We start from the raw sequence: 13765 nt of genomic DNA, 5'->3' as shown, positions 1-13765 counted from the left end.
TGCCTGTAATCACTGCACTTTGGGAGGCCGAGGCAGGTGGATCACCTGAAGTCAGGAGTTTGAGACCAGCCTGATCAACATGGTGAAACCTAATCTCTATAAAAATTCAAAAATTAGCTGGGCATGGTGGTGGGCGCCTGTAACCCTAGCTACTCAGGAGGCTGAGGCAGGAAAATTATTGAATCTGGGAGACAGAGATTGCAGCAAGCCAGGATCATGCCATTGCACTCCAGCCTGGGTGACACAGTGAGATTCAATCTCAAAAAAAAAAAAAGAAAAAAAAGTCAGTGTTTATATTTTTACATTTGTGTGAATGGCATCAGACTAAGGTGGGTTCAAATCCCAGTGTTGCTTCATAGGTGCCACCATAGGCAAATTATTTTAACCTCCTTCAAGCATCAGGTCCCCCATTCTATAAAAGGCAGACAACCAGGTGCGATGGCTCACGCCTGTAATCCCAGCACTTTGGGAGGCCGATGCAGGCGGATCACTTGAGGTCAGGAGTTTGAGACCAGCCTGGCGAAATGGCGAAACCTTGTCTCTATTAAAAATACAAAAAATTAGCCAGGCGTGGTGGCGTGCACCTGTAGTCCCAGCTACTTGGGAGACTGAGGCAGGAGAATCGCTTGAATGTGGGAGGTGGAGGTTGCAGTGAGCTGAGATCACACCACTGCACTCCAGCATGGGCAACAGAGAGAGACTCCATCTCAAAAAAATAAACAAACAAAATATAAAAGGCAGACGTCCCCACCTCCTTTGAGGGATTGCTTCAAGGATTCTTCCTTCAGTACATCTTTAGCGAGCCGCCCTTCCTCTCTTTGTGAAGCATCATCCTAAGGCCTGAGAAATACAGCAATGGACAAAGCAAAGTCCCTGACCTCATGGGGCTTTCATTTCAATGTCAAAGAGATCATTAACAAATAAATCAATAAGTAATCATGGTAGCTCATGCCTGTAATCTCAGCACTTTGGGAGGACAAGGTGAGGGGATCACTTGAGCCCAGGAATTTGAGACTAGCCTGAGCAACACAGCAAGACCCCCTCTCTACAACAAATTAAAAATTAACTTGGTGTGGTGGTACGTGTCTGTAGTCCCAGCTACTTAGGAGGCTGAGGCAGGAGGAAAACCTGAGCCCAGGAGGTCGAGGCTGCAGTGATCTGTGACTGTGCCACTGGACTCCAGCCTGGGCGACAGATTGAGATGCTAGCTCCAAAAAGAAAAAAAGAAAAAGAAAAAAAGTATCAGGAATGAAAAGTGTAATAGATAAATATAAGCAGGTAAGGAATTTCCAAGGGCTTTATGCGAGAGGCAGGACAACTTACTAAATAAAGGACATTAGGGAATATTAGGGCATATGAAGGAATAAAGGGAAGTGAAAGAGACTGCCCCAGTGTCAAGCTGTGTGCTAACATAAGGGAGACAGCAGGCAGCAGTGTGGGGGGGAACAGTTCCAAGGTCTACTCAAAGCCTGCACACCTACTGTGTGCATGCCTGCTGCATGGGGGGCAGCCTGTTGTAGTACTGAAGATCCAGCCACAAGCACAACAGATAACCACTCCTGCCCACCCAGGGCCAACATTCAAGTGGAATTAACATGATTTTAGCACAGGCCTATGAGAAAGCTTAGCTCTTGTTCCTGAGGGCCAGATTGCCTCCCCATGCCCCATGCCCTTCTTGACAACAAGGCCAGAAGAGAACTTAGTTTTAAATCATTTCTCTTTCCAGGCCTCTCCCAGAAAGTACAGAAACAGCCAGTGTGCCCACTGATTAACAACCCCACCCAGTTTCATCTCAATATTCCTGCCTGGATTGGGATCTGGTGCCTCGACTGGAGAAGCTGGGGTTGCTTCTCTGCTCAAGTCAAAACCAACTGCTTGGTTTCAATCTTCCAGAGTCAACACCAACTGGCAAGGAATCTCATCTCAATTCGTTTTAAAGAAGAGGGGAGAGAAACAACTCATCTCCATTCTAGCAAGGAGCTGGCAGCGACATTAGGCCTCCTGCAGAGGTGGAGGCTGGAGGGCGACTGCTTCCCCACCTGTCTTAGGGAGGGAAATGTGTTTGATTTCCTCAAAAAGAGTAAGGAGAATGGGGAGGCCCTCTGGGTTCCACAGCAAATTGGAGGGGCTTTCTTGTCCCAGTTGTGGCTGCATGCGTAACACACAGCCTGTCTGCCAAAACAGAGGCCATAACTGATCATTTTCATGGACTACAACCCAGGAACATTCCTGTGGTCAGGGTGCGCAACTCTAGGAACTGTTTGCTTAATGAGTAGAAAGAAAATCGTCAGTTTCTTCCTCCTTTTTCTTTCTGTTGGATTCCCCCAGGCAAGGGAGGCCCCATGTACTGAATTCCAAAGCTGCTAAATCCCCCCCGTGCTGTCCCGTGCAGGAAAGGGCAGCTGACAGGACTGAGATGTGGGAGAACAAGTCTTGGGCCCTCACAGACAGTAGTAAGGCTTAGATTCCCACTGGTGAAATAAAGCGTGCACCAAAATGCCTCCTAACGTCATTTCCGTCCAGGGGCTAACGTGCTGCACAGAGACTTTCCTGGTTTTTGTTGTTGTTGTTGTTTGTTTTTGTTTTTTTTGAGACGGAGTTTTGCTCTTGTTGTCCAGGCTGGAGTACAGCGGCATAATCTCAGCTCACGGCAACTCTGCCTCCCGGGTTCAAATGATTCTCCTGCCTCAGCCTCCTGAGTAGCTGGGATTACAGGCGTGCCCCACCACACCCAGCTAATTTTGTATTTTTACTAGAGACAGGGTTTCTCCATGTTGGTCAGGCTGGTCTCGAACTCCCAACCTCCAGCCTCCCCAAGTGCTGGGATTACAGCCATGAGCCACCAGGCCCAGCCTCCTGGGGCACTTTTTAAAAATACTCAGCCAGGGCCCCGCCTCAGACTAACTGAATCCAGATGTCCAGGGCTGGGGCAGTAGCAACTAAGGAGTGAGGGATTTCTTCTGGAGGTGATGAAAATGTTACAAAATTGATTGTGGTGATGCTTGCTTACGTCTGTGACTATAAGGGAAACTGTTAAATTCTACACTTTAAATGGTGTAATGTATGCTATGTGGATTATGTTTCAGTAAAGCTGTTACCAAAAAAAAAAAAAAGGATGAGCCAATCACACAAAGTATTCACAAGCCCATCTGTGCAGAGAGATCACTGCTAACACCTGCTATGTGTCCTTCAGATCCTGGTCTACACCCCTTTCCTAATTCATTTCCTCCCTTCTCCTGCATCCCTTTACATCCTGTTTCTCCAAAATTAGGTTCTGGGCATTATTCTTTTTTTTTTTTTTTTTTTTTTTTTACAGCAAGTCTTTTCATTTTTATTACTCAAAAAAGTTGCATCTTTTTTATTTAGCTTTCTGACTCTGTGTTTGTGCCTTCAACACTTTCACAACGATTTTCTGCTCCTTGATAAGGAAAGCACGCTTGATCCTGTCACGAACACATTTAGCACACATGGAACCACCATAGGCCCTGCTGACATGTTTCTTTGTTTTGGACAATCTCATAAGAACTTTAGGTCTTACAGCATGAACCCCTCGAAGTCTGCCTGGGCACACACCACATGCAGATTTTGGTGCTTTCCCAACCTTCTTGGTATAAAGGTAAACAATTCTATTACCAGGGGTTTGGGACAGCCTAGTTTTGTTAGAGGCTGTATTGTAGGAAAGCCTACGTCGGTATGTCAAACGCTGGACCATTCTGAGTGCCTGCAGACAACGTCCCCGGAAGATGAAGAAAAATCGCATTATTCTATTTTTAAACACCTGGCCAGATGCGGTGGCTCATGCCTGTAATCCCAGCACTTTGGGGAGGCTGAAGTGGGCGGATCACTTGAGTCCAGGTCCAGTCAAGACCAGCCTGGGCAACATGGGGAAAGCCCATCTCTACAAATAATACAAAAAAATTAGCTGGGCATGGTGGCATGCACCTGTAGTCCCCATTACCTGGGGGGGCTTAGGTGGGAGGATCACTTGAGCTGGGGACATAGAGGCTGCAGTGAGTCATTTTTGTGCCACTGCACTCCAGTTTGGGTGACAAAGTGAGAACGGATCCTCCTGTCCAATTTTCTTTTCTTTTATCCATTCATTCATTTTTTGAGACAGAGTCTTGCTCTGCCACCCAGGCTGGAGTGGAGTGGCATGATCTCAGCTCACTGCAACCTCTGCCTCCTGGGTTCAAGTGATTCTCCTGCCTCCACCTCCCAAGTAGCTGGGATTACAGGTGCACACCACCATACTCGGCTAATTTTTTTGTTTTTTTAGTAGAGACGGGGTTTCTCCATGTTGGCCAGGCTGGTCTTGAACTCCTGACCTTGTGATCCACCCATCTCAGACTCCCAAAATGTTGAGATTACAGGCGTGAGCCACCGCGCCCAGCCCCAACTTTCTTCTTATTTCACATTTACCCATTTAAAAAAACAACTTATAGTTATATATAGTCAACCTATAAAGTGATTAGGATGGGTAAAATATGGTATAGTTACTCAGCAATAAAAAAGATCAAACACCGCAAAACGCAGTAGCATAGATGAACCTTAAAAGCATTACACTGAGTGAAAGAAGCTATTCACCAACATACACAGTTCATATGAAAAATCTAGAAAACTATAGACAAAAAGCAGATCAATGGTTGTCTGGAGCGGAGCTAGGCTTAACTACCAATAGGCCCACGGGAACTTGGGAAGTATTCTAAAACTGGATTGTGGTGACAGCTGAACAGCTGTGTATATTTATAAAAATTATCTAACTGTACACTTACAGTGGGTAAATTGTGTGATATGTAAATTAAATCTCAATGAACCAGTAAGAAATATATAGCTATTAGGGTCTCTTGGGGAATACCCCATGAGTCAAAGTCCTATGGTTCAAAAATGAAACAATCCAGGCACCCAAAAATGCCAAGGTTATGAAAAAGTGCAGAGAAGAGAAGCCATAAACAATTCTTAATTAACAGTAGGCTGAGTGTAGTGGCTCACACCTATAATCCCAGCACTTTGGGAGGCCAAGGCGGGCGAATCACTTGAGGCCAGGAGTTTAAGACAGGCCTGGCCAACATGGTGAAACCTCGTCTCTACTAAAAATACAAAAAATTAGCCGGGCATGGTGGCACATGCCTATAATCCCAGTTATTCAGGATGCTGAGGCAGGAGAATTGCTTGAACCCAGGAGGCAGAGATTGCAGTAAGCTGAGATTGCACCATTGCACTCCAGCCTGGACGACAAAGCAAGACTCTGTCTCCAAAAAAATAAATAAATAAACAATAGTTATAGGCTGGGCATAGTGGTTCACGCCTATAATCCCAGCACTTTGGGAGGCTGAGGTGGGAGGATCACTTGAGGCCAGGAGTTTGAGACCAGCCTGGGCAACCTAGTAGGATCCCATCTCTATTAAAAAAAAAATCAACAACCAAAAACTAAAAGCAAAAAATCTTTTTGAGAGTAAATATTCACGATGACAGTCATTACGTGTGGGAACTGTGCACTTTACATTGACTCCTATGTTGCTGTGAGGCAGGTAGGGTTTTTAACCCCCTTAATGCTGATGAGCAACGGAGGCGAAAGGTTTAAGTCATTTGCTCAAGGTCAGGGCCTTGTCAAGGTCACAAAGCAGGTCAGCCTCTGAAGGAACATGCGCCCCAGAACCAGCCAGCACCAAAACTTCTGTTCTTCAGTACTAGGCTTGTGGAGGGAGAGAAATTCCAGAGGTAGTTAACAGCAATATGGGATGGGTAAAAGTAACCACAGACTTTTCTCTATAAAAAACACAACCCAGATATAAACATGCATCAATGTAGGGCCACATTTTCTAAGCACTGGCCGACCCCAAAATGTGCTGAATCTGGCTGCGAAAACACAGGAAGCCGTTGTGGAATTCAGAACCTTTGAATCATTCAATAACTCAAGAACAAGATCTGGAAACCTTCTACAAAGAATGAATATGAGGCTTGCACTACTTTCAGATGTGGGCTGTGCTGGAAAAGCTTGGACCCTCTGCCTCTGACCTTTGGAACAAAACTCAAACAGCGCAAGAGAAGAGCTGGAAGCCAACGCTGCGAAGTGAGGCATTTCCCACAGTCTCCAGGTCACATGCACTTGCAGATGACTGTACAACAAGTGCTCACTTGTCCAATAGAGCTCACAAGAGGGTGCCTCTTCTCTTTTAATGGATGCTAGCATCATTTTTCAATATCAAGAACAAATAAGCATTGATGGGAAAGGCAGCTGCTTCCAAGAGCATTTGCTGAATCTACTCTGACTGCCTGGAAAGGTAACTGCTCAGACTATATGTGTGCCTTTGCTCAGTCTCCTGAGAAATGGAGCCTACAACCCATGCTGCAGCCTTCTGAATACCAAAAAAAAAAAAAAAAAAAGAAAAAGAAAAAGAAAAAAAGACAGCAGAAAGATCTCAGACTGGGGTGCTCACTTCAAGAATTCCAAGTAGGGTCAGGCACAGTGGCTCACCCCTGTAATCCCAGCACTTTGGGAGGCCAAGGCACGTGGATCACCAGAGGTCAGGGGTTCAAGACCAGCCTGGTCATCATGGTGAAACTCCGTCTCTACTAAAAAAGCAAAAATGCCGGGCATGGTGGTGGGCGCCTGTAATCTCAGCTACTCGGGAGGCTGAGGCAGGAGAATCTCTTGAACCCAGGATGCGGAGGTTGCAGTGAGCCGATATCGCACCACTGCGCTCCAGCCTGGGCAACAGAGCAAGACTGTCTTAAATTTAAAAAAAAAAGAATTCCAAGTAGGCAAAAATAATAAGAAAAGAAAAGAGCATGAAGAAGAGTGACCCATAGGTACCAGAATCCGACTGTGGCATATGCTGGAGGACAGTCACAGGTCACTCACAAGATGCTGTGGTACTGTTGCTACCACAAGGAGATGGGGCACCTGTTCCAGCAGTGGTTCTCCAGCCTTTTATTTTCCTGGTTGCTGCTCTTGCAGAAAGGCTCCATGGGCCATTTACCTGGCCTGTTCCCATTTTCCAATGTGAAATTGGAAAGCTCGCACACAAAAATGACGTATGTAAAAGGTTATTCACTAAGGCATTGTTTGTGCTAGCAAAACATGGGCAACAGCCCAAATAGCCATCAATAGAGGATTAAATTATGGAATTTCCTTGCAATGAAATACTATGAACCTATTTTTTTTTTTTTTTTTTTGAGACGGAGTCTCGCTCTGTCGCCCAGGCTGGAGTGCAGTGGCTGGATCTCAGCTCACTGCAAGCTCCGCCTCCCGGGTTCACGCCATTCTCCTGCCTCAGCCTCCCGAGTAGCTGGGACTACAGGCGCCCGCCACCTCGCCCGGCTAGTTTTTTGTATTTCTTAATAGAGACGGGGTTTCACCGTGTTAGCCAGGATGGTTTCGATCTCCTGACCTCATGATCCGCCCGTCTCGGCCTCCCAAAGTGCTGGGATTACAGGCTTGAGCCACCGCGCCCGGCCTATGAACCTATTAAAAAAAAAAAAAAAAAAAAAAAAGCTCTTTATGCTCTCTAGGGCAATGATCTTCAAGTCTCCAGGTCACATGCACTTGCAGATGCATGTGACCTTTTTATTATTATTATTTGCTGATTGTTTGCTGATAAAACCAAGTGCAAAGCAGCACTATCTTTTGTGTAACTAAAAAGAAGGGAATAAGAAATAAGTTTATGCCTGTAATGCCAGCATTTTGGGAGGCTGGGGCAGGAGGATCACTTGAACCCAGGAGTTTGAGTCTGCAGTGAGCCATGACTGCACAACTGCATTCCAGCCTGGGCCACAGAACAAGACTCTGTCTTGATCAGGCATGGTAGCTCACACCTATAATCCTAGTACTTTGGGAAGCTGGGGTGGGTGGATCACTTGAGGTCAGGAGTTGGAGACCAGCCTGGCCAACATGGTAAAACCCCGTTTCTACTAAAAATACAAAACTTAGCTGGGCATGGTAGTGTGTGCCTGTAGTCTCAGCTTCTTGGGAGGCTGAGGCAGGAGAATCGCTTGATCCTGGGAGGCAGAGGTTGCACTGAGACAAGATCGCGCCACTGTACTCCAGCCTGGGCGACAGAGCGAGACTCCATCTCAAAAAAAAAAAAAAAAGAACACGACTCTGTCTCAAAGAATATATGTTCATATTTGTTTATAGTTATATACAGAACTTTAAAAGACACTAACAAGTGAGATTTTAGGTATGGGGGAGGCACGTTATTAGACCAAAGGGGGACAGGGTGGGAGCAGAACTTTTCATTGTATACTTTTTAGATTATTTGATTTTTTTCAATGGTGCCCATGTGAACATATGACCTATTCATAAAGTTAAAAATAATTCCTTCTTGTAATCACAGTGCAACAGGCATGAGGGTGAAAGTCATCTGCTAAAATGACCGAACAGGAGGGTAGGAGCGGCCCCCTCCCGCCTCACCCTCCTGAGTCACTGGGATTAGAGACAGGAAACACTGGACCTAGGAACTGAAGCTGTTAAAAAAAAAAAAAAAAAAAAAAAGAATGGAATTGGAGGTTAGTATTCTAAGTGAAGTAACTCAGGAATGGAAAACCAAACATTGTATGTTCTCACTCATAAGTGGGAGCTAAGCTATGAGGATGCAAAGGCATAAAAATGATACAATGGACTCTGCGGATTTTAGGGGAAAGGGTGGGAAGGGGGTGAGGGATAAAAGACTACACAGTGTACACAGGTACAGTGTACACTGCTCCGATGATGGGTGCACCAAAATCTCAGAAATCACCACTAAAGAACTTATTCACGTAACCAACACCACCTGCTCCCCAAAAACCTATTGAAATAATAAAAAAGTTTAAAAAAAACCACACACATGCAAAGGATCAAGAAAAAAAAAAGTAGGGGATCACGTGTGAACTGCTTACAATTTACTCCACAGGAGGAAACATTGTATTTTTACAAACACTCAGAGGACTTAGGAAGTAAGTTGTCGACCAGTCAGAAGGCTCTTTGCAACCACTCCCAGAGGACTGGCACCCCTCTGAGAATCTTAGCAATGCAGGATGCAGGAGACCAGAGGGAGGGGTCCGTGTGAGTGGTGGAAAGGAGGATGACCCACACATGATGGGAGAGGGAAAGGGGTACTGCCGGCGGATGATGGTCAGCTGGTCTAGCAAAAAAAATGCTGGATGCCAGTTGACCAGAGTCAGATGACCGGCTTCTCTCTGGAGAGTTTCAGGCAAGCCCCTTGCATTTTTTCCGGGTTCATTTTATCATCTGTAATGCACAGAGGTAGAACTGTACCAGCAAAGATGTGGGGCTCAAAGACTTTGGACATCATGGCAAGCAGGAACCAGTATGGCTTTTTAAGAGAACATTCTGATCATGTTTATAGATTTTACATGCATAAATCCTTTCTTTCAGCAAAGCCCAATTTTAGGACTTCATCTCACAGAGGGACTCACACATTGCATGAGGGCAGATATACAGAGGGCCACTACCAGCTTGTTTACGGTGGCAAAAGATAGACACATCATTGACAGAGGGCTGGGTAAATCAATGATGGGCATCCACTCAATGGAAAATGATGCAAAAATTAAAAACCGTGAGGGACCAGGCACGGTGGCTCACGCCTAAATCCAAGCAATTTGGGAGGCCCGGTTGGGCAGATCGCTTGAGGTCAGGAGTTCAAGACCAGCCTGGCCAACATGGTGAAACCCCATCTCTACTAAAAATACAAAAGTTAGCCAGGCATGGTGGTGGGTGCCTGTAGTCCCAGCTACAAGGGAGGCTGAGGCATGAGAATTGCTTGAACCCGAGAGGTGGGGGTTGCAGTGAGTCCAGATCATGCCACTGCACTCCAGCCTGGATGACAGAGCGAGACTCTGTCTCAAAATAAATAAATAAAATGAATGAGGGAGCTGTTTAAAAAAGAATCAAGTTAAGTGTATATGTAATAACATGGGAAGAATCTGTCTTTAAAGAGCACAAAGCTAAATGGGATAGGGAATAGGCTTAGAATATCTTCAGAAGGAGGCCGGGCGCAGTGGCTCAAGCCTGTAATCCTGGCACTTTAGGAGGCCGAGACGAGCGGATCACGAGGTCAGAAGATCGAGACCATCCTGGCTAACACGGTGAAACCCCATCTCTACTAAAAAATACAAAAAACTAGCCGGGCGAGGTGGTGTCACCCAGGCTGGAGTGCAGTGGCGCAATCTCAGCTCACTGCAACCTCCACCTCCTGGGTTCAAGCGATTCTCGTGCCTCAGCCTCCCAAGTAGCTGGGATTACAGGCATGAGCCACCATGCCCGGCTAATTTTTGTATTTTTAGTAGAGACGGGGTTTCGCCATGTTACCCAGGCCGGTCTCAAACTCCTGAGCTCAGGATATCTGCCTGCCTCGGCCTCCCAAAGTGCTAGGATTCCAAGAGTGAGCCACCACTCCTGGCCCTTTTTCTTTTCTTTAATGAGAGGGTTGAACCAAAGGAGGGATGGGTGTTCAGTTGACCATAATCTCAAAGGGTAACATGTGATGTGGCTTCCAAAACCAGATTTCAGTTGCATTTTCAGAAATGAGACACTCAGGATATGGGAGACCATATAGTCCTTCTCTGATTCTATTTGTGGTTTGATAAGTACATTCTCAGGGTTGCAATCTAATGATCTCAATGGTAAGTGCTGTTTTTCTTTCCAAGAGTCATGCTCTAAGAGGAACACTGACCCATGGAGCTGGTCCAGAGGCGGAGGGGCAGGGATGGGAAGGAGCCCTGTGTGGGATGAGCGGCAGGAAACGGACTCATTGTCAACATTTCTAGTGCTGACTCCTTTGCGAAGGATCGGTCACAATGGCACCAGAGGGTAAGATGTGGGCCAGCGGAGAGAAGAAAAACAAGATAATCTGACCCTACACAGAACTAGGCTGCAGCCTTCTGAACGCCCCTCTCAAAGCACAAGTGGCTTCACCAGGTGCTGCTTCATAGAGCACTAACGGTCAGTGCTTAGGCCTGGAGTCTAGATAGATGAGGACTTTAAAGCGAACTGTGCCTCTGACTAGCTGTGTTAACTCCAGGAAAGTTCAGTAACGCTTGAGTCTTAGTTTCCTCTCCAACTACAGGGTGGCCCCCACCTGTCACAGTTGATGGGAACATTTGAAGAGTTTGTATGTGGTAAGCTGCTGCTCCCGTTCTGCCACAGATGGCTTCTGTAGAACTGGAAACTTCTGCAACTGCCTCTGAGGTCACCCTAAGGACAGTTAGTGCCCCCAAGGTGGATGTGCAGCTTCCTGGACAGGGCAACATCCCCAGGGCCTTCCCTGTAGAGTCAAATCCTGAGGGCGTGAACTGCCTCCCTGCGGCCCCCGTCCACGCCCTCAGGATTGGCCACTCCTGCCTTTGGGTGTGGTGGTCCTTTGCCTGTAGGGGGTGCCTGTGGAGCCAGAAGGAAGTCCTGAACTTGAGAAAGTCAATCCTTCTCCACCCCTCTTGATCAAAGGTTTGATACTATGGGGAACAACAGCTGCCCACCCCAACCACTCCCTTCTCAGGCCATCTGGAAACATCTCTGTGGCCATGAAAGGAGTGTCTTGGGCTGCTGTTCTGCTTTTCTGACCCCTCCTTGAGGCTTTAGCAGTGAGCACCTAGGACTTGAGCCAAGGTTTGGGCTAGTGAGGGCGTCAAGGAAGATGTGGGCCCCCTGGAACTGTGGGTTAAGATATGGGTACCTGTGGGAGGCTCCGTGGCCTTCAACAGTCTCTCAAAGCGTCTCAGATCCCAAAGGGGATCTCTGGATTAAAGACATCCAGAGGGGACTGGGCATGATTGCTCAGGCCTGTAATCCCAGCACTTTGGGAGGCTGAGGCAGGAGGATCACTTGAGTCCAGGAGTTTGAGACCAGACTGGGCAACATACTGAGACCCCTGTCGCTACAAAAAATTTAAAAATTGGCCGGGCATGGCGGTGCATGCCTGTAATCCCCACACTCTGGGAGGCCAAGGCGGGGTGGATCACTTGAGCTCAGGAGTTCGACACCAACCTGGGCAACATGGCAAGACCACATCTCTAAAAAGAGAAAAAATTAGCCAGGTGTGGTGGCATGCTCCTGTAGTCCCAATTACTGGGCAGGCTGAGGTGGGGTTAATTGGTTGGGCCCAGGAGGTCAAGGCTGCAATGAGCCGTGATCACACCGTTGCACTCCAGCCTGGATGACAGAGTGAGACCCTAACTCTAAAAAAGAAAGAAGGAAAAATGAAAAGACATACTGAGGGGTTAAAATGAGTGCTGTGGGTGTGTGGGGGAGGTTGGAGAATGAAGGGGAGGCAACTGAGGCCACAATGTCTAATTGTTTCCAATACCCCCACCCCCAACTCAAACCAGATAAATAATGTCAGGCCTCCTGCGTGAGTGCTTTGAGTGCTGTGAATGACAAAATACAAAGCACAACTGAGGAGTGGGGACAGGGTGGGCAAAGAGGGGCCGGGAGAGGAGAACACAGAGACAGAACAGCTTGTCAGCCGACACTTCTTTTCCCACAGACCCAATTCATCTCTGTTTCATCTCTGGACGCCTGGACCACTGCAGTAGCCTCCTTAATCTTCCCAATTCTGGCCCAGGTTGCTACGGCCTCTTGTCTACACAATAGCCCCAGTGAGCTTGCTACAACCTCGGTCAGGCCATGATAAGCCACTGCTCTATGCAGAGTCCTCCAGAGACTCGCTTCTCCCAGAATGAAAGCCCAGCTCTCTACAGTGAGGCCTCAGCTACTTCTGACTTTGTCACCAACTACCCTCATGTCACTTGCTCTGCTCAGGTAACACCCTGTAGGTAACCGTGGGCATGAAATCATGAGAATGAGGTGCAGTCCTAGCCAGCTTTAGAAGATGTGTGCAGTTATGGGAGAGCCGCTCCTGATTCTTCAGCATTGTTCTCCTGGGGTTGACTCCAAGGTCCCTTGGCCAAAAACATACAATAAGGTAGTAAACGCTGTAGAGAAAACAATAAAACAGGGGCTGGGCATGGTGGCTCACGCCTGTAATCCCAGCACTTTGAGGTCGAGATGGGTAGATCACTTGAAATCAGGAGTTCAAGATCAGCCTGGCCAACATGGTGAAACCCCGTCTCTACTAAAAATACAAAAATTAGCCAGGCGTGGTGGCACACACCTGTAATCCCAGCTACTTGGGAGGCTGAGGCAGGAGAATCACTTGAAACCAGGAGGCAGAGGTTGCAGTGAGCCAAGATCATGCCATTGCACTCCAGCCTGAGTGACAAAGGGAGACTCTGTCTCAAAATAAATAAATAAATAATAATAAAATAAACAGGGAGGAAGAATAAGGAGGGAGTGCTGGAGGCAGTGGGGTGCCATGTCAAAGGCAATGAAGGTGACTTAGAGCAAAGGCAGTTTTAGCTGAGACCTGAGACTCGCTGGAAGGGAGGGAAGGAAGGAGGGAGGGAGTCACATGGTCCCTGGTGGAAGGACATTCCAGGCAGAGGGAAAAGCAAACACAACTTGGTTGGGAGCCAGTCCAGGGTGGTGGTTGAATACAGCGAGTGACACAAGGGCAGTCAGTGACAAAGTCCGATGTAGCTGGAGCCTCACTGGAGAGAGCTGGGCTTTTATTCTGGGAGAAGTAAGAACTGTCTTGGAGTTCTTTATCTGCAGATCAGAGGGTTTGAGTTGGTGGTGGGGGGATTCGAAACAGCCAGACATTGTGGCCTCAGTTGCCTCCCTTTCATTCTCCAGCCTCCCTCCAACACCCCCAGCACTCATCTGTCGCCAGGCTGGAGTGCAGTGGCGCGATCTTGGCTCACTGCAACC

The 13765-nt window shown here is 47.3% G+C and overlaps 2 protein-coding genes across 2 annotated transcripts in view; both read right to left on the bottom strand.

Moving 5' to 3' along the window:
- The window catches only part of LOC105491370 (cadherin 1), a 98548-nt gene that overhangs the window by 42922 nt on the left and 41861 nt on the right, over positions 1-13765 (bottom strand). The window lies entirely within an intron of this gene.
- On the bottom strand, positions 3299-6382 carry LOC139359901 (large ribosomal subunit protein eL34-like). The gene has a single exon (XM_071084822.1). It carries the CDS (start codon positions 3758-3760, stop codon positions 3359-3361), a length of 402 nt encoding a protein of 133 aa, XP_070940923.1. The 5' UTR covers positions 3761-6382; the 3' UTR covers positions 3299-3358.

Source organism: Macaca nemestrina, chromosome 18 (assembly GCF_043159975.1).
Source record: "Macaca nemestrina isolate mMacNem1 chromosome 18, mMacNem.hap1, whole genome shotgun sequence".
Lineage (NCBI taxonomy): Eukaryota > Metazoa > Chordata > Mammalia > Primates > Cercopithecidae > Macaca > Macaca nemestrina.
The sequence above is the reverse complement of the archived record's forward strand: the minus strand, read 5'-3'. Positions and strand labels throughout refer to the sequence as shown.

Bases quoted from the DNA above. Each gene is read 5' to 3' on its own strand.
- LOC139359901 (XM_071084822.1), bottom strand. From the start codon at position 3,760: ATGCGATTTTTCTTCATCTTCCGGGGACGTTGTCTGCAGGCACTCAGA.